Source organism: Haliotis rufescens, unplaced genomic scaffold, assembly GCF_023055435.1.
Source record: "Haliotis rufescens isolate VD_foot unplaced genomic scaffold, xgHalRufe1.0.p SCAF_119, whole genome shotgun sequence".
NCBI classification, from domain to species: Eukaryota; Metazoa; Mollusca; class Gastropoda; order Lepetellida; family Haliotidae; genus Haliotis; species Haliotis rufescens.
In genome coordinates, this window is record NW_025963801.1 from 437,662 (window position 1) to 458,951 (window position 21,290).

A 21,290-nucleotide genomic window follows, 5' to 3' on the forward strand; every position below is an offset into this window, starting at 1 on the left:
AGGCATACTTGTTATTTTACAATCAAAGTAACCAACTAATTAATTCAATTAATCCTAAGGCACATCATGAACTTGTTAAAGAAATTATTGCAAGTCAGGGTAAAAAACCCTCACTTTTCTTGATTTTACCATCACACACACAAAAATATATCAATTACAAATTAATTTCTTTTGTTGAGATGTTCATTTAGGAATGTGTATATCTATCACTGTATACTCTTAGCATTGCTTGTTGTAGTTGTTGCTGCATGGAAGATGCCTAACTCACAGCTTACTACAATAACAAAAAAACATTCATACTGGTAAAAGGTCCAACATTCCAAATAAATGACCAATGTTATAAAACGCAGAGTTACTGAGCTTTCACACATACATAAAAACTCAATCTTTTGATATCAGTCCTTCAAACAAACTACAGTATCACCACTTTACAACACTGATGACAAAACAATGGGTACTTGTAATTCAGGTTGAACTATTGGAAATTGTATACCAACGATCTGGACAGCATATAGATGTATATTCACTTTCCTATGTTCTTCAATTTGATAATGAGCTTAAAAAATGGAATGTTCCATAAGTAAGTCATACATCACCTGAGCTTTGCCTTTGTAGAATTGTGACCATCATGACACATGACAAGTGAATTTCTAATCCAAGCTTAACTTTATCTCACATAAAAAAGTTGATTTCAGTTAGCATTGCATCAGTGTTACCAAGCTAAAAAAAGTTAAATAATGAAACAATATTATCATATACAGACTATTAATACTTTTTTATATCTTGATTCATTTGCATTGTAACAGATCTAATATTTAGAGTATAAACTTGAATACGTATTACACATATAGGACACTTAGGATAATTGAATACCTACATGATTTGAAGTACTTACTTTATTAATATCGTATATCAGCACATTTTATTATCAGTCTGTCCCTAGTTTTATAGAACTTTACATTCGGTTGACCACTGAAACAATATTTGCATATCTAAACTATATACAGTACCGATTAGGGCTGGGATGAGTCCAAATTTACTACCCTGGTACCCAATTACCAGACAATTACCCCCTATTACCAGACAATTATCCCCTATTACCAGACAATTACCCCCTATTACCAGACAATTACCCCCTATTACCAGACAATTACCCCCTATTACCAGACAATTATCCCCTATTACCAGACAATTACCCCTTATTACCAGACAATTACCCCTTATTACCAGACAATTATCCCCTATTACCAGACAATTACCCCCTATTACCAGACAATTACCCCCTATTACCAGACAATTACCCCCTATTACCAGACCTACCCCGGTACCCTCTGTAGGTGCAAGCGTTGGGTAGAAAATGTCCGATTGGGAATTGTTTGACCAGAGCCCTGGCAAAAAGTATTTAGACACGTGTAAAAAATGATCTCGTCATGCATATACCAAAGTTGACTGAAACCTATCTTTATGCAAACATATAAAAGAAGGAATACATGCATAGTCAGAGAGAAATACGGACATAAGTGACTTGTAGTGTAACCATGGAGTTATAGATAATTTTTGTCAATAAACTCTATATCGTGTGAGTAACCATGGGTCTGGGTAGTCCTGTGGGTACCCGGGTCCTACTCAGTACCCACCCGACCCAAGTACTTCATCCCAGCCCGAGAGCTACAAGTCACACCATAACATCAAACTCTGGTCCTACGGTTCCACTGCATGCATATCTGTTTATCGATGTGCCATTTATTTAAGAGAAAGACATTATTTGCAGTCGAGGGATACACATTTTGCTAACGTTTATCATCCACTATTGTACAGATTAAGGTATTTTGTAGTATTCCCATGTCAATGAATGAGCACAAACAATTTAAAATTTAACAATGAAATGTGGGATATCACTGAGGATGAAATATATACAAATTGCTTCAATATGATGTTATTAGTTACAACCTTAGATTTAAATATCTCAATATAAACACATTCTCGGGAATATATGTCAATATCATTGAAAATACATACACAATATGTTTTGTGAAAAACATGGTATTTGCTGGTGGCAAACTTGCTATGTATATATGTGTTCACCTTTTGGCAATAGACTGTGAAAATAAATAATAGACTGGTGTGACTAGTGAGGAGTGGAGGTCACGAATTTTGTCCTGTCAGCAAAAAAAAAGGCAGCAACAACAAATATCGATGTATTCTGCATCCCAGCTACAGCATCAGCTCATCGAGAACCACCTACATTCTACTTGAGATAGTTTGCCGCTGACAATGAAGTTGTCATGTGACAATTTCAAAAAGTGAAAAGTTGACAAGTTTATTAAAATACTGGTTGTTATTGAAACAGGGAGGACAAGTTAGAGCTAGTGATTGAGTTGGGTTGAACGTATTTAAGCAGTACTCCAGTTACATTACAGTGGGAGGAAAGCCCGAAGTGATGCAGGTCTCAGATATTTACCAGTTCCGTGAAACCCACAAGAACGTGTATGATGCTGACGAACATAGAAATATAATCGGGGCTGGGATTCGAACCCACAATCGTAGGTTTCTGGCATGCAACTCTGCACAGTGACTAGTGGCACATTAGATGACTGGGCCACCTGTGCCAAGGCCAAGTAAGAAGTTATTTCAAGTAACTGTGTATTCCTGATAAATAATTTTGTTTCAGGTGGTAGGAGTGAGTGGGTTGGGTTTAATGCCACTTTTAACATTATTCCAGTTATATCACGGCGTGCCAGCTTATTGTGGGAGGAAAGTCCGAAGTGATGCAGGTCTCAGATGTTTACCACTTTGGTGAAACGGGAATGGTGCTGACAAACCTAGAAACATTATTGAGGCGAACCGGGATTTGAACCCCTGATCATAGGTTTCTGACGTGCTAAGGGACGTATCTCTGCACAGCGAATTGCGGCGCCTTAGACAACATGGCCACTCGTGCCTCCTCAGGTGGTAGGAATAATGCCAGGATCCAGTATTCAGACAATATATTCCCAGGACAGGTGTTATCCCAGCCTCATGAGGTGTGTTGGTATGGCTGAATGGGGCGTATGGCAATGTGTATCGTAATGCTGTGTATCTGTGGCAAGGTCTACAATATCACACAGGTTTGCAGAAAAAGATACAGGCAATAAAAACAAATATCCATTCGGGAAAGATGGACACAAAATTTACACATAAAAGTTGGCACCATTACACTATAATGCAAACTTAGATCCTTTGCCTTGACTTCTTATCACGTGTATCGCTTTCTTAAAAGATGACAAACACCAATTACTGAGCCATGAGATGATGAAATGAAATAAAAACAAGAAACAGTAAATATATAAGGATGGTGTGTTTAGAGTGAGTGAGTATGGTTTTACGCCGCTTTTAGCAATGTTCCCGCAATATCACGGCAGGGGAACCAGAAATGGGCTTCACACATTGTACCCATGTCGGGAATCGAACCCGGGTCTTCGGCGTGACGAGCAAACGCTTTAACCACTCGGCTACCTGACCGCCCCTGCTGTGTATAGATAAGAGGTCTGATTTTGGAAGCTCATAAGACAGTTTTACGATTACAAAAATTAATTTTGTCACCAAATGTGTTCTACTTTCATACAATTTGATTGAATTGTCAGCTGTCTAGACATAAGCTATAGATCGTTGGGATAGTAAAAATAGTGAGCTAAATACTTTTAGAGAAATGTCTAAAAATATCCTAAAAAGGCATAAAAGGATGAACGCACATGTAAAACCTATGACTAGCGACACAAATATGACACAAATCTCAAAACTGTCGAACTGTTCCCACACACAGGAACAGGAACACAGAGCTGACAATGTCAGATTGTCAGAATCCAAGTCATTGAGATGTCACATACATTGACGACACTTTGCTCAAAAATATTTTCATGTATGCAGCTGACAGCTATCAGAATCCACGTCAAAGAATATGTCACATACATTGACGACCCTTTGCACCAAAATATTTTCATGAATGTAGCTGACGAACAATAACTTGTATCAAACCCTAAATAGGAGTGAGTGAGCGAGTTGGGTTTTTAACGCCGCTTTTAACAGTATTCCAGTTATATCGCGGCGTGTCAGCTTAATGTGGGAGGAAAGCCCGAAGTGATGCAGGTCTCAGACGTTTACCACTTCGGTGAAACCCACGAGCACGGGTATGGTGCTGACAAACCTAGAAATCGGGGCGAACCGGGATTCGAACCCACAATCATAGGTTTCTGGCGTGTCCAAGGGACGCAACTCTGCACAGCGAATCGCTGCGCCTTAGACGACTGGGCCACCTGTGCCCCCTCCTAAATAAGAAATAAAATGAGTTATATTCAGAAAGTTTGGTATATTTGAATCCCTTGAGCTTGATTTGAAGTCCTTCAGTCCTTGGTTAACATATATATGTAATAATGCTCCTAACTTGTATTTGAGCACCGGCACATTGAGTTTGATATTTCACAAGACACGCTACACACATGAATGTATACTGCACTTCACGGTTCACAAACAAAACATTGCATAAGTCAAATTGTCTCGATCAAGTAACTTGACTGTACAAAAATACAAGTCAAAATATGAGTTGGCGCCGTTTCAAATGGTTGAAACATTGCATCTTGTTCCCAGGAATATTGGTCTATTTCACAATCCAATCCGAATGCTGTTGAAAAACGTCATCCATGATGAAATATCACAATTGTCCGTGACTGACAGGTGTCAATCATGTATCACAACACAAATGATGACCATGACCTCTGAGTATGTCATCACCTCTGAGCATGTCATCACCTCTTTATCATGGAATCTCCACATTGATGCCCTCGTCATCTGAAACGGACATGATAAGAAACATTGAAATATCACAACTTTAAATCAGTTATTACCGAAATATTTGAAAGAAAACCAAAACATAGAACAAAAATGCAAAATGGCAATAGATTGCTAAATAAGAGGAATGAATGAAAAAGTCACTTTTACCAAGGGTGCTTGAGTGAAATAAAGAGGTTAAAAAAAACTCAAATCATTTTTAACGTTGGATATTTTATCCAGTGAGTTTGACTGTTTCAAATGTTCTTCAAAAATGTGCATGAATATATATGGTTTTGGTTTGTTTTTTTGGTTTGGTTTGTTGTTTAACGCCGCCCTCAGCAATATTCCAGCTATATGATGGCGGTCTGTAAACAATCGAGTCTGGACCAGACAATCCAGTGATTAATATCATGAGCATCGATCCACGCAATTGGGATCGATGACATGCATCAACCAAGTCAGCGAGCCTGACCACCCGATCCCGTTAATCGCCTTTTACGATATATATGGAAGTTAGGGATCATGAATATTTTTTAGGATACTTTTTTCCAGTGAAGACTGAGCAGAATTTCTTAAGAAAATATTCATTATCCCTTTTTTTGTTCAGTATATGTACAAGACATCAAATATTTACTTCATAAACACTTTCTTTGTTAGTAACATGGCACAGAAAGTGAAATTACTCTACATAAGACAGGGTTATAGATTGCAAACTACTGAAGCAGAAAAACATAAAAAGTTGAAACTTTAAAGGAAACCTTGCAGGTATGTAACTAGGAACATTTACTCAATAAATTTAAATGTTTAACAGCTTCTATTTACTTTTCTCAACTAATAAACCAATACGGAATATTTCCAAATTATTATCTGTTGAACATGCATTCATTCATTCATTCAACCAATTATCCAAACCATTGCCATTTTACCAAATTGCAGGAACTAACAAAACTAAAAGCTAACTTAAACAAAAATCAGTACAGACAGAAAGCAATCGGACAAAGAACTGGCAAAAATCGCTGTATTAGAAAGTCCAAAAGCAACTTAAGCAGGGATTTAGAAACATAGCCACAAGAGTTATCTGCCCTTGCAATAACTCACCGCTACGCTCTAGCATTGTCACTCATGCTAAAATTAGAAAAAAAACATTCAACTTAATCTGACTGTGGGGGCTGAAAGTGTTTCTTCTACCATACGTTCATTTCAGACTGATCAAAATGCTGTGTAAAACACTTAAGTATAGAAGTGTTTAATTTAGTGCACATTACAATTTTAAGGTCATCTACTAGAACTTATTATTCTCAAACTCTAAGTCATACATCAGTCTCATAAGTGACCATTTATCATTCATGGTCTACATATCCAAATTTTCACTGTCAATCCAAGTATTATTTTTGTGGACAACTTCCACATTTGAACTCTCTCCATCTCAGAAAAGATCCCTTTGAAAAGATAAATCTTCTCCGACTTTTGTCTTTTAAACATGAAAAAATATTCAGATAATAGGGTCAAGGAATCATTTGTCTCCTTGACCAACCAATTAACCGAGTCTTTAAAAAAAACAGAAATAAAAAAAAGCTCTATAAATAAAGAATATGCTGATTTAACAAATACCAACTAAGAAATATGTTCCTGGAGGAACACAAACATTGAATACTGAGGAAAACAAACACTGCATTTTAAATCTATTCTTAACTCGTGACGCCACAGAAACAGGGTGATGGTTTGATACAATAGTCTCTTAGAACCACACCCTGAACCAGCAGAAACTAGTGAGTGAGTTGGGTTTGACGCCGCTTTTAACATTATTACAGTTATATCACGGCGTGTCAGCTCAATGTGGGGGGAAAGCCTGAAGTGATGCAGGTCTCAAACGTTTACCACTTCGGTGAAACCCACGAGCACGGGTATGGTGCTGACAAACCTAGAAACATAATCGGCGAACCGGGATTCGAACCCACAATCACAACTATGCACAGCGAATCGCGGCACCTTAGACGACTGGGCCACCCGTGCCCCCCAGCAGACACTAAGAATATCACTGCCGATGTAGTAAAAGAACGTATGTCTTGCAGGGTTTCCAATACCAAATATTCTCCAATCCTCCTGTCAGTACATAAATTACCAACCACATCATTTCCTAGTGAGAATCTAATTCCTTGAGGAAGGTCCGAGAAACGTTTGAAAATGTTTTTCATCATTGTGCAACTCAGGTATAAATGCTGTGTGATAATTTGTTTAGGGCAATCAATCCTGATTGTCTTTTTCTCATCATTTAATGTTAATATTTGCTCCATAAATGCCACGATTGTCAGGATTTACAAGTGGCACTATATTTCTGTTTATATGCCATAATGTTTGCTCTGGCTTTCAATGAGTTTTTTTCACTGCTGGGAAACTGGTAAAAAACAGCTTGGTGACCTGGTCATATCTTGACATATTTTACTAATAATAAAATTTAGTTTCCACGACCTAACCAATATACTCACACTCTCTACATATAACCAAACACAAAGTCATCTGCCAACTGATTGTTTTCTAAATCAAACAAGAGGAGATTACTTATCGCAACCAAAGAATTCAAATGAAAAATTCTTAAGTGCATGTGAAATTTCTAACTTGTGAATTTTTGCAAAAATGCAAATCTTGTCCAACAATTCATGCTTGTATCATGCAGTTAATGTCCCAAGCTTCCACACACACCTTCATGCAACACATACCGGAGACCTGTCCCAAGCAGGAATAACCTCATGGTCACAGTGTTTCTCTACTTGATATAGCCTCTCAATAAACTCAGTGTTTCTCTACTTGATATAGCCTCTCAATAAACTCACAGTGTTTCTCTACTTGATATAGCCTCTCAATAAACTCAGTGTTTCTCTACTTGATATAGCCTCTCAATAAACTCACAGTGTTTCTCTACTTGGTATAGCCTCTCAATAAACTCACAGTGTTTCTCTACTTGGTATAGCCTCTCAATAAACTCACAGTGTTTCTCTACTTGATATAGCCTCTCAATAAACTCACTGTGTTTCTCTTCTTGATATAGCCTCTCAATAAACTCAGTGTTTCTCTACTTGATATAGCCTCTCAATAAACTCACTGTGTTTCTCTACTTGATATAGCCTCTCAATAAACTCACAGTGTTTCTCTACTTGATATAGCCTCTCAATAAACTCACTGTGTTTCTCTACTTGATATAGCCTCTCAATAAACTCACTGTGTTTCTCTACTTGATATAGCCTCTCAATAAACTCACAGTATTTCTCTACTTGGTATAGCCTCTCAATAAACTCACAGTGTTTCTCTACTTGATATAGCCTCTCAATAAACTCAGTGTTTCTCTACTTGATATAGCCTCTCAATAAACTCAGTGTTTCTCTACTTGATATAGCCTCTCAATAAACTCAGTGTTTCTCTACTTGATATAGCCTCTCAATAAACTCACAGTGTTTCTCTACTTGGTATAGCCTCTCAATAAACTCACAGTGTTTCTCTACTTGGTATAGCCTCTCAATAAACTCACTGTGTTTCTCTACTTGATATAGCCTCTCAATAAACTCACTGTGTTTCTCTACTTGATATAGCCTCTCAATAAACTCAGTGTTTCTCTACTTGGTATAGCCTCTCAATAAACTCACAGTGTTTCTCTACTTGATATAGCCTCTCAATAAACTCACAGTGTTTCTCTACTTGATATAGCCTCTCAATAAACTCACAGTATTTCTCTACTTGATATAGCCTCTCAATAAGCTCACAGTGTTTCTCTACTTGATATAGCCTCTCAATAAACTCACAATGTTTCTCTACTTGGTATAGCCTCTCAATAAACTCACAGTGTTTCTCTACTTGATATAGCCTCTCAATAAACTCACAGTGTTTCTCTACTTGATATAGCCTCTCAATAAACTCACAGTATTTCTCTACTTGATATAGCCTCTCAATAAACTTGCAGTATTTCTCTACTTGATAAAGCCTCTCAATAAACTCAGTGTTTCTCTACTTGATATAGCCTCTCAATAAACTCAGTGTTTCTCTACTTGGTATAGCCTCTCAATAAACTCACAGTGTTTCTCTACTTGATATAGCCTCTCAATAAACTCACAGTGTTTCTCTACTTGGTATAGCCTCTCAATAAACTCACAGTGTTTCTCTACTTGATATAGCCTCTCAATAAACTCACTGTGTTTCTCTACTTGATATAGCCTCTCAATAAACTCACTGTGTTTCTCTACTTGATATAGCCTCTCAATAAACTCACAGTGTTTCTCTACTTGGTATAGCCTCTCAATAAACTCACAGTGTTTCTCTACTTGATATAGCCTCTCAATAAACTCACAGTGTTTCTCTACTTGATATAGCCTCTCAATAAACTCACAGTATTTCTCTACTTGATATAGCCTCTCAATAAGCTCACAGTGTTTCTCTACTTGATATAGCCTCTCAATAAACTCACAGTGTTTCTCTACTTGGTATAGCCTCTCAATAAACTCACAGTGTTTCTCTACTTGATATAGCCTCTCAATAAACTCACAGTGTTTCTCTACTTGATATAGCCTCTCAATAAACTCACAGTATTTCTCTACTTGATATAGCCTCTCAATAAACTTGCAGTATTTCTCTACTTGATAAAGCCTCTCAATAAACTCACAGTATTTCTCTACTTGATATAGCCTCTCAATAAACTCACAGTATTTCTCTACTTGATATAGCCTCTCAATAAACTTGCAGTATTTCTCTACTTGATTTAGCCTCTCAATAAACTCAGTATTTCTCTACTTGATATAGCCTCTCAATAAACTTGCAGTATTTCTCTACTTGATATAGCCTCTCAATAAACTCAGTGTTTCTCTACTTGATATAGCCTCTCAATAAACTCAGTGTTTCTCTACTTGGTATAGCCTCTCAATAAACTCACAGTGTTTCTCTACTTGATATAGCCTCTCAATAAACTCACAGTGTTTCTCTACTTGGTATAGCCTCTCAATAAACTCACAGTGTTTCTCTACTTGATATAGCCTCTCAATAAACTCACTGTGTTTCTCTACTTGATATAGCCTCTCAATAAACTCACTGTGTTTCTCTACTTGATATAGCCTCTCAATAAACTCACAGTGTTTCTCTACTTGGTATAGCCTCTCAATAAACTCACAGTGTTTCTCTACTTGATATAGCCTCTCAATAAACTCACAGTGTTTCTCTACTTGATATAGCCTCTCAATAAACTCACAGTATTTCTCTACTTGATATAGCCTCTCAATAAGCTCACAGTGTTTCTCTACTTGATATAGCCTCTCAATAAACTCACAGTGTTTCTCTACTTGGTATAGCCTCTCAATAAACTCACAGTGTTTCTCTACTTGATATAGCCTCTCAATAAACTCACAGTGTTTCTCTACTTGATATAGCCTCTCAATAAACTCACAGTATTTCTCTACTTGATATAGCCTCTCAATAAACTTGCAGTATTTCTCTACTTGATAAAGCCTCTCAATAAACTCACAGTATTTCTCTACTTGATATAGCCTCTCAATAAACTCACAGTATTTCTCTACTTGATATAGCCTCTCAATAAACTCACAGTATTTCTCTACTTGATTTAGCCTCTCAATAAACTCAGTATTTCTCTACTTGATATAGCCTCTCAATAAACTTGCAGTATTTCTCTACTTGATATAGCCTGTCAATAAACTCACAGTATTTCTCTACTTGATATAGCCTCTCAATAAACTTGCAGTATTTCTCTACTTGGTATAGCCTCTCAATAAACTCAGTGTTTCTCTACTTGATATAGCCTCTCAATAAACTTGCAGTATTTCTCTACTTGATATAGCCTCTCAATAAACTCAGTGTTTCTCTACTTGATATAGCCTCTCAATAAACTTGCAGTATTTCTCTACTTGATGTTGTCCCTCAACAAACTCAGTGTTTCTCTACTTGAAATATTCTCTTGATAAACTCACGGTATTTCTGTACTTGGAATAGTCTCTCAACAAACTGACATTATTTCTCGACTTGATATAATCTCTCAATAAACTCATTCACATTTTGTAAAACTCAAAAGATATATAGGAATGTTCAAAACTTTTATGTTTCCCTTTCTGTAACAAAATGATATCTCTCAAAATATCTGGATTATACGCTTTGAATTAATTAACTATTATCACAAGTTATCTCCCTCTTGACCAAATCTACAAGAAAGTTCTGGAACCATATCAAGCAGGAAATAACATCTAGGTCTTGTGAATATTAACAACCAAAAGTGCACTTCGGTATTTTCAACATTAGTAAACATGTGTAGGCAGTTCAACATGACAGAGAGTGAATTAATTCCCTTGAATAAACAACAGTGGTGATGAAGATTGAGATGAGAACAGTGCAACCCCCCACGAGGACAGGTGTTAGTACACATCTCGCTGTGGCTCCTTGTGATTGGTCGAGAATGTGCAGGTTAATCTCGGGCCAAGCAGTTTGCTGTTACCTTCAATAGATAGCTGTGTTGAAAGACTGCTTCTGCTCATGTGACCTAAGGCATGATGGGATATATGTGTAGCACGTACAAACTCTAAATAACTTGTCAGCGTGAATTGTGTATAAGATGCAGACATTTTAGAAACTGAACACTATTTTTTTAAAAGATGGGTGAAGAAAAGCCATAGTGCCCTTATCTCTAAAAATGAAGATTCATGGAAAATGACACCTATTCTAAGATACCTAAACGGCCCATTTCTACACACTGTAGATCCAACCAATCAACTGTTCAACACCCACTTACAAATAGCCAATGAAAACAATACTTCATTCAAAAAAACTAAAAGCCTGTCAAAAGGAGTAAGTTTCTGATACCTACATAAAAGAACAAAATAACATTTAGCCTTCCCTGAGAACCAGATACCCTCGACCAATGTAAGAAAGTGAACTAAGAAGAAGTCTTCTCCTCCATCTTTTGGTCCTGAGAAGTTTGAGTTGCTATTGACCCTTGTTTCACACGGAGCTGATCTAGAAATTTGGTAGTCTATCAACCTACATTCGTAAAGCCCGCTTTTAGTAATATTCCAGCAATATCATGGCGGGGGACACCAGAAATGGGCTTCACACATTGTACCCATGTCGGGAATCGAACCCGGGTCTTCAGCGTGACGAGCGAACGCTTTAACCACTAGGCTACCCGACCGCCCCTCACCAAGGAATAAGGACAATGCAAGCTTACATACACATTTATAAAAAAAAATAAAATAAACATTAAAAACCTAGTTTTAGGTGTTTTGCAGATTTACGTTATCATCCACAACCTAAGCCTGGTTAACGTTTTTTCTTGTTCTTTTTTTCAAATCCTGCAGTGACAGGTTATCTCCCTTTATGTCCTTGACTGTATCACAACATATACTTGCTTCCTAATATATACAAGCTTCAGCTAGGTATGTAGTGGGAAATGTTGAAATAGACTGGATAAATGACATCAAGGTTAAACCATCTTAAATATTACCGACATGAGATGTTTGACAAAGAGATTGTGGAACTACCCATAAGGCCGGGAACATCAACAACCGATGACTAAAATACACCAATCTCATTAAAATCAGATCTTTGACACCTGATAATACCTTTCTGCATGGAGATCTGAGGTCACCCCCAGGGTGGTCATGTAGCTGAACTTTCTAATAAGCCAATCAGCATCAAGGCGTCTAAATTATCGGTACTAATGAGTCAAACATTCAGATAAGAATATCTGATTTCTGTATTAAGAATACAAATCTAATCAAGGAATTAGGAATGCAAATTAAAACGCCTTGTATATACAAAGTGGACAACTACATCCGGTCATTTGTGAATGTATGTCATCTACACCCAAAAGGGACACAGTGGGGGTATGTTTGTGTTCAATTTGCGGTTTTGGGGCAGAGATAGAAAATTCCGAATAAAGCAGTAAAATCACAGAGCAGAAATGATTTCGAAAGCTGACCTATGATTGTCTCAAAACCCCACACATTTTCATTGGAGGGTCAAAGTTTCGTCTTGTTCTTCTATGGTAGCGTTGTGAGATTTTGACATACACAGGTACCGTATCAGAATGAGATATCTGATTTTAATGAGATTGAAAATACACCAGATATTATGAAGTAGTCAGTGGCAAAGACCCATAAGTTAAAGCAGAGATAATAGATATCATAAAGTTAGTAAAAGTAAAAATACAGCAGATTTATATCCTCTTCCCACTAAGTTGGGTTAGAATCTGATATAATCCCCAAGTTACTTGGTCTGAGAAAAGTTCTATGAAAGACCATCGCACGGTGAACCTACCTTCATAGGCAACATTGACGTGACCCACATTGGCGTAGGTGGCCTCGTCCTCACGCCCTTCTAACACACACAGCAAGCACTCATGAATAAACTTGTATTGTTGCTGAAACAGACATCATTGATTGTGGTCATGACATCAAAGAACACTTGCCTTATACATGGGATCATTTCTTATCACACAGAGATCATTAGAGATAAAAAAAAGATATTATTCATACTCAACTAAATTTATAATTGTGAAAGAAATAATGATAAAGTGAGGTGATAAAGGCATTATTGTCGCGTCCAAGATTATTGCACTTATATGAGGTGAGGTGAAATGGGGTTTAACGTCGCGTCGGAGATTATTGCACTTATATAGCGACGTGCATGTACGTGTGTGTGTGTTTGTGTGGCTGCTTGTACTAGTCCGGACTGATGCCGATTTATAGTGATACCTCACTGAGATACCATGCTGCAGTTGAACATGAAAACCCCACTCAGACACAGTATACTGACTCCGAGCCGACCAGTCCTTGTTTTAGCCCCTTAATGCTGAGCGCCAGACAGGGTAACAACAAGTACCATCTTTTAACGTCTTTTGGTATGACGCGGTCGGGGATCGAACCCCAGACCTTCCGCTCTACCACTATACCACGGAGGCGGTTGCACTTATTTGACGATATGCATGCACATATGAGTGTGTGGCTACCTGTGCTAGTCCAGACTAATGCCAGTTCTACAGTGCTAGCCCCCTGACATACCATACTGTACCTTGACCTAGTATACGGATTAAGAGCCGACCAATCTTAGTTTAATCCCGTCAATGCCAAACTCCAGGCAGGGTAACAACAAGTACCACCTTTTAATATGCTTTGTTATGACACGGCTGGGGATTGAACTCATGACCTTCCACTCTCCGATAAAGATAAGGATAAGATATAAACACTAATATTTGATAGATTGAGTTTGTTGGATTTCATGCTGGTTTTAGCAATATTCCAGCAATATCATGACAAGGGACACCAGAATTGGCCTTCAGACATTGTACCCATTTTGGGAATCGAACAGAGGCCTTCAGTGTGATGAGCGATTGCTTTAACCACTCGGCTACCCCACCACCCCCTCATATATGAATACTGACTTGATGAGGGTGAAGCACTGCTCATCCTGTCACTAAGGTGTTATATCGAGATCCTCGTGAACCTACCTCAGTTTGCACCATCAGGACTCTCTCCTTCCTCAACTTATAGACAATCTGGTATATATCTACAATGTCCTTCTCCTTGATGTGCTGTAAACAGTGGTCCAGCACGATGAACGTCCCTGACCGACCAACTCCGGCACTGCAACAATACAACACACAGTCTCAAACATCACGGTCATGGCTTGGCACTGGACGCGGACATGCCTCCATCTACAACACTGGCACGGCAACAATACAACACACAGTCTCAAACATCACGGTCATGGCTTGGCTCTGGACGTGGACATTCCTCCATCTACAACATCTAGGGCTGAAACAACTCATCAAATTAGTGACTATGCTTGTCATAAAAGGCGACTAACGGGATCGGGTGATCAGGCTCGCTGACTTGGTTGATGCATGTCATCTATCCCAATCGCGTGGACCGATGCACATATTAATCGCTAGATTGTCTAGTCCAGACTCCATTATTTACAGACCATCCGTCATATAGCTGGAATAATGCTGAGTGTGGCGTTAAACAACAAACAAACATCAAATTATCCATCCATCTCATGTCCATGGCGAGACAGATAAAAACATCATAGTTAATATCACTGTTGTGCTTCACTACTGACAGATTTAAATACAAAATGTCAACACCAGAGAATAACCAGTCAAACTTATCCGCCAAAACAGATTAAAAAACAGAAGGCAAAATAGTGGTGACAATTATATGAATGGATCAGTGAAAATCACTGATGCCAGGTGTTAAAACAAATATATAGTAGATCATTCATTTTTCCATTCATTTTGATTCATATGCAGTTATGTGGATCCCAATTCCACTCAGGTCAAATATTAATCTTAAGTACACCCCAAAGCTACCAAACAAAGATGAAGCCAGCAGTGGTTGGCAGCCTACCTGCAGTGTGTAATGATGGGGCCACCATCTCTGAACATCTTCTCTCGTACAGTGCGGACAAATCGTAGGAGAGATGTGGGATCTTTGGGAACGCCAAAATCAGGCCAGGCTTTGTAATGGAAGTGTCGGATCTGCCGGGCTTGTTCTCCCTGGAAACAATAGGAGTGCTCTCAGAACATACCCTTGTCACTGGTCAACCCTATATACTACTTTCCTTGCCCTTTTCCACGATTATAAAGAAGCTATTCATCTGACACAACTCTAAGACAGACCAAGAAATTCAAAAGGGTTCAAAAATTAAATAATTGCAGTGAATACTATAGTCTATTATGTTTGGTGCACAATTAATTTTCAGATTACTAAAACAAAGGCAGACGTCTTGGTTTTTAAATATGTACAGGCATTTTTTAAGTTGAGATGACAGACAAAAATTGACAATGATGTAATAGAGGTAGGGTATTGGCAGTATAATGTAGGCAAGATGTCTTACCAACTGTATCTTAAACTCTGATATTGTCCAGTCAGGAAGATGGGTTTCATTCAATATTGCAACTTGCAGGTCTCCGTAAAACTTCGGCTCAGAATCATTCGGCCAGTAGTGGTCACTTTTCTCCTGCAGGAGAACAAACAAGGCAAGGAATAAACACAAGCTTACAACATGTCTAGGGCTAGACTCAGAAAATAGAGAACTGATAACATTGGTAAAACAAACAAATTTCAAGGAGAATAATAATGTGGAAAGTTGGCAAATTTAATGTTGTCAAAAGAGAGTGAAAAATTTATTTATTTATTTTTATCAATATAGTATCATGTTTGCAGTTATAATGATGACTTGTATGTAAATTCAAATCTTTTCAAAAAGAATTCCTTCTCCTATAAGACAATGAAACCAAAAACTCCAGCCCATTTCAGCCTGCCCTTAAACTGCCCCTAAAAGCTTCAAAAGAAAACTCCTTCAATATTGTTAATGTAGAATGAACTTCTGCTTTCCAACTTCATGCCTAAAGGTCTCGGGAACCTTTATATTTGACAAGAGAACCAAAATCCAACACCAGAATTTCAAAAATGTTAGAAGGAAAAGATCCCGGACACTTTTCCTGCAGTGAAAGTAATTGTACCTCCTCATTTACAAAACCACCGGCGAAGTCCTGAAATAGGTCACAGGTCATTCACAGGTCATTCACAGGTTATCACAACACACTAAATAATCATGATGCTCGGCAATGTTGGGTTGGCTTTTAAAAATATTAATAAGGGTGTGATATCATATCATGAACAAGAACTCAGTAAATAGGGAAAACAAACAACATACTAGTACACCACCTTACAGTAAACACTAATCCTCAAATAAACTTCCTCAATTATTTACATCCGACTTGACGTTGGATCAGGACAAGTGTTACAAGTGTTATAGTACTGATTGAGTAGTCACACAGATCATGTGTGAGTGAGTGAGTATGGTTCAACGCCCTGTGCCAGTTCTAGCGGGGGGTTCCACAAACCCCACCCATCTTCCCTTTTTTTAACATCTAATGACATTTTGTATGCGCATTTCCTTCCATAACAGGTTGATTTGGTTGTGAAAATTTGGTTGTGGTTTACATGTAGTGTTTGTGATTTTTTGGGTGGCATCCCTCACCCCCACTGAAGTTACAAATGGCCAAGTGGACCCCCCCCCCTCTATTTTAAAATCCTTGATCCGACCCTGATGCCAATTTTAGCAATACTCCAGCTACTGTATTCACCACATTAAGCACTCCCTGACTTAACATATAGACCTTTCTGTAAGTGATCTAAGTACCCTGCGCTAAGTCTGAAAATTTACATAACAGTCTGTATCTTCTTGTGTTTATTTCAGATGTTTTACACAAAACACAGCAATGTAGAAGTTGTATTTTATTGCATATGAACTGTTATAGAAAATGTTTTAGTCTTAGTTTGTTTTTCAAGGGCTACTTCACTTATTGGCCCAAATACATACAATGTTTCACTTATTGGCCCAAATACATACAATGTTTCACTTATTGGTGCAAATACATACAATGTTTCACTTATTGGTGCAAATACATACAATGTTTCACTTATTGGTGCAAATACATACAATGTTTCACTTATTTGGCCCCAAATACAAACAATGTTTCACTTATTGGCACAAAAACGCATAATGGTTCACAGGTTGGTCTTTCTTGTGGTTTACCAGTATTTGTTAAAGTTACAGTCAAGGGGAGATAATTAAGATGAATAAGATGCTGGGGAAAACAACTGAAAATTAGTTTCTGGTTAAAACACAAGGAATTGAAAAACAAATCAAGAAAAAAAATAAAGGCATAAACTTTGGGACAATGAACTGAAGGTTTCTTACCCGTCCTTTCTCCATACACTTGGTCAGCATGACGATGTTCCGGGCATTCTGTTCCCATAACATTCTCCACAGATCGTCGCGCGTCGACGGGAGTGGGCCTTGTGTTGCGATGTATTCTCTTTTAGACACGAAACCCTGGCAACAAGAAGATTAATCATCATATCATTTTCATGACAAACTGTCATCATTCAGGATTTCACTTTTACATCAAAACAATGAAATCATTTTGAACATATTCAAATATTCAAATCTAAAAAAAATCTAAAAACAGTTCATAGGATAAAAAGAATATCAATTCCCTTGACATTACCAGTCACAAGGAATATTTGTAAATCCAAACTTTCAACCAATTTTCAAATACCGCAGAATGTGTAAATCATACAAGTTCTAACACAACGTTTATACTAAAACCTATTAATGTGAACCAGTGGCAGATGATATGGATGGTGAGATACTCACTGGCATATAATTAGCATTGATGTAGTCCGAGCCCTCGTCATCGTCCGTGGGGAGGAGTTTCACCCGAGAGTGGTCGTACGGCAGGATGTTCGTGAATCGGTTCTTGGGTCTGTTTGCTGGGAACTCGGCTGCCATACATGGCTGATCCCTTCCAACCTCTTTCAAGTCCTGTTTTGTTAGAAAATACATTGTGTAGTTCAATACCCTGTCAAGGAAAATATTGTCAAGGAGACTCTCGCGAACCTAGAACAAGGGGATAAAGGATATGGTATTACACTCAGTCTGGGATAACGGTATAACGGATATGGTATTCCACTCAGTCTGGGATAACGGTATAACGGATATGGTATTCCACTCAGTCCGGGATAACGGCATATGGTATTCCCCCCAGTCCGGGATAACGGATATGGTATTCCACTCAGTCCGGGATAACAGGATATGGTATTCCACTCAGTTCGGGATAACGGGATATGGTATTCCACCCAGTCCGGGATAACAGATATGTTATTCCACTCACTCCTTTGTTATTTTTCTATTATTGGACCTGTTTTATTTGAAATTAAAAATGTTGAGCACAAATTCAAAATGCCAACAATATTTAAGTGTGTGTGTTTTCATACTGTCTCCCTCACCTCATACTCCTCGGCATATCTGAAGTCCGAGTCAGCGGTCATTTTCCTCACATGGTCCTTGAACTCAGCCAACTTCACTGGACGACTGGGGGAGAATAACAAAGTTTGTTAGCGACAGGGTCAGAAATAACCGAGTGCATAAAATTGTGCAGTCTGTGCACTACTGCAAATATCACTTCACACGCACCAGTGTGTGGCTTATGTCATCCAGACGTCATTGTTGACGTCATTCATGATGTAAGGTCAGAATGACGTCACCCTAGAAACGACGTCAAAGCTGAAGTATGTTGATGACATTCGACTATTGTGGTTTTCCAAGTGCATTTTCCTAAAGGGTCTCCCAAAACGATTTCAAAATAACGGGTACAAAAGAAATTATTACACTCACATGTCTGTCAAAATGATTTTATGAAACTCGTGTAAGAATGCATGTAATTCCGTCACTCTCGTAAGGCTAATCCAGACATTCCGACACTCGTTTGGTAAAATCAGTACGACACACGTGCTCATATAATAATAACTATGTATTACTCTGTGTCTCGCTGGACTAAATGAGTTTCAAGACGTTGGGATTTTACTTGCATCTTACCCTACAAACACAAGCAGAATCATCACAAACTTTCTGTGAATTTTGTTCATCAGGTTCCAAGTATATCCAGGTATATCAGGTATCAAGCTTGTTACAATGTTAATACCATCCTGTTTCTAAAGTGTTATTTTTTTGGTTTTTTAATACTATGCAAACCCGAATTTGAATCACCATTACACTTTTCCCCACTATTAGACCCAGACAAAATACCATATTCGACATAATAAGCACCCCGCTCTAATAAGCGGCCACGGCGATATTTGCTAATATATTGGCTAGTGAACAATCCCAATTAGCACCCCTTCTGATTGATCAATGTTCACAAGACTTAATTATTTGCGTATAATACGCACTTGTGTGTTATATGCATCCTTAATTATGGGCAATTAAATTCTGGAAAAATATATATGTCGTATATAAACATTTCAGGCTGTCAGCATAAACCACAAAATTTATCCTTTAACTCTGTTTTTTTCACCAAAATAATATTCTAATAAGAGCCCCCTATTTCTAATTTTGAGAGTGCCCTGGGCATTTATTACGTTGACTTCAGTATATTAGTTTCCCAGCAGCAGATCTGGGTCAAGATGAATAACGCCATTTTCATGCCTAAACATCACAAAATCTGAGGTAGAGTAAATCAGTTGCCTGGTTGTACATCTGTGACAAATGGTACCCCATCAAACTTTCAACTAAACACTACAACGGTTGTGGTCATTCAGTTGAGGCAATACAAAAGACAAGGGAGGCAACTCACCTAAACTTGTGCATACTGGACTGCTCGAACTGTATGCGGTCACCATTGTACTTATGTGCCCGTTTAGGAATTCGTCGGCGAAGGAAGATGAGTACGGCAGCGATGATGGCGATGATGAGGATGGCAGCGATGACACCTCCAATAATACCCCCGGCATTGCTGGGTGTGGCAGCTGTTAGGAGAGTGAGTGAGTAAGTTTCAGAGAGGAAAATCCACAATCAGACAGACAGCAGCTATATCTTTCAAATATGCCGACTGCATGTTAGTCCCAAATGATGTGTGTGCTTGCTGCCTATTATAACTAGCATCATTATGTTCCCTGGGTAAACAAGAGTCATCAGGCGATGACATCCCCCAGTCACGTGCAAATCGGAAATGGTGTTTGGCTACTAAAACCCCACCCCAGACGATTTGTATCAGCTGTCAGAAATAAGTGGTGGGCCTTATATCACAGATGGATCATAAAAGACTTAAACAAGGAAGTATTCTAATGTTTAGGTTGGTGACTAGTTATTAATGAAAATGAGTGAGTGAGATAAACTAAACGTCAGCATCATTTCATCCATATAGCGACTAAATAGAATTAGTGAGTGATGTGAGTATGGTTTTACGCTGCTTTTAGCAATATTCCAGCAATATCATTCGGGGGACACCAGAAATAGGTTTCGCACATTGTACCCATGTCGGGAATCGAACCCGGGTCTTCGGCGTGACGAGAGAAAGCTTTAACCACTTGGCTACCCGACCGACCCTAATAATTAGAATTAAATAATCAACAAGCCACATGATGCCTCATACCACCCACCTGTTGTTATTCTCTGTGAGTATGCTGTGTCCTTGTATCCACCGATGGTGTACGCCCGGAGCTTGAAGTAGTAGGTCGTCTCTGGCTTCAGAGGGCCGTTACAGTAGTCGGTGTTGCCACAGCTGGTCTGGGAGCCGACAGTGAACACCTTGTACGTCACCGTCTCCGCAGCCCGCTTCCTCCTCCCAGCGACACCGCACGTGGATTCTACCTGGAAGAAGTCGGAGCAGTTGCCGATGGTCTGGTAGGCCTTGATGGAGGCCTTCTGCTGGGCCTCCTTCCAGCTGGGCAACTGGGGCGACGTCAGCTCGTTAATGCTTTCGTCGGTCGACACGATCACTGTGTATTGGATGATCCGTCCGTTGGCATCCGAGAAGGAGTTGGGGAAGGTGACCTTCACGAATGTTTCACCAACATTTCCAGGCTCCGTGGATGCTTGTCGTGGCTTAGCAGTGTCCTGCGTGAAATCAGCCTTCAGAGCTGGTGCTGTGG

General features: G+C 38.7%; 1 protein-coding gene across 4 annotated transcripts in view; it reads right to left on the bottom strand.

The window, feature by feature from the left end:
* Window positions 1–4,181: 4,181 nt before the first annotated feature.
* LOC124150677 (receptor-type tyrosine-protein phosphatase beta-like) overlaps window positions 4,182–21,290 on the bottom strand; it is a 63,990-nt gene continuing 46,881 nt past the window's right edge. For 2 of the 4 annotated variants that reach the window (XM_046522678.2, XM_046522675.2), the window contains 11 exons: window positions 20,799–21,284; window positions 19,994–20,165; window positions 18,648–18,732; window positions 18,016–18,183; window positions 17,557–17,691; window positions 15,685–15,807; window positions 15,195–15,343; window positions 14,294–14,429; window positions 13,105–13,207; window positions 11,285–11,329; window positions 4,182–4,824 (listed from right to left, as the gene is read on the bottom strand). In XM_046522678.2, the coding sequence (XP_046378634.2) occupies window positions 4,793–4,824; window positions 11,285–11,329; window positions 13,105–13,207; window positions 14,294–14,429; window positions 15,195–15,343; window positions 15,685–15,807; window positions 17,557–17,691; window positions 18,016–18,183; window positions 18,648–18,732; window positions 19,994–20,165; window positions 20,799–21,284 (1,634 nt within the window). In that variant the 3' untranslated portion in view covers window positions 4,182–4,792. Of the gene's footprint in view, window positions 4,825–5,904; window positions 5,932–11,284; window positions 11,330–13,104; window positions 13,208–14,293; window positions 14,430–15,194; window positions 15,344–15,684; window positions 15,808–17,556; window positions 17,692–18,015; window positions 18,184–18,647; window positions 18,733–19,993; window positions 20,166–20,798; window positions 21,285–21,290 lie in introns of all 4 variants that reach the window. The other 2 variants (XM_046522677.2, XM_046522676.2) reach the window with 2 other exon arrangements.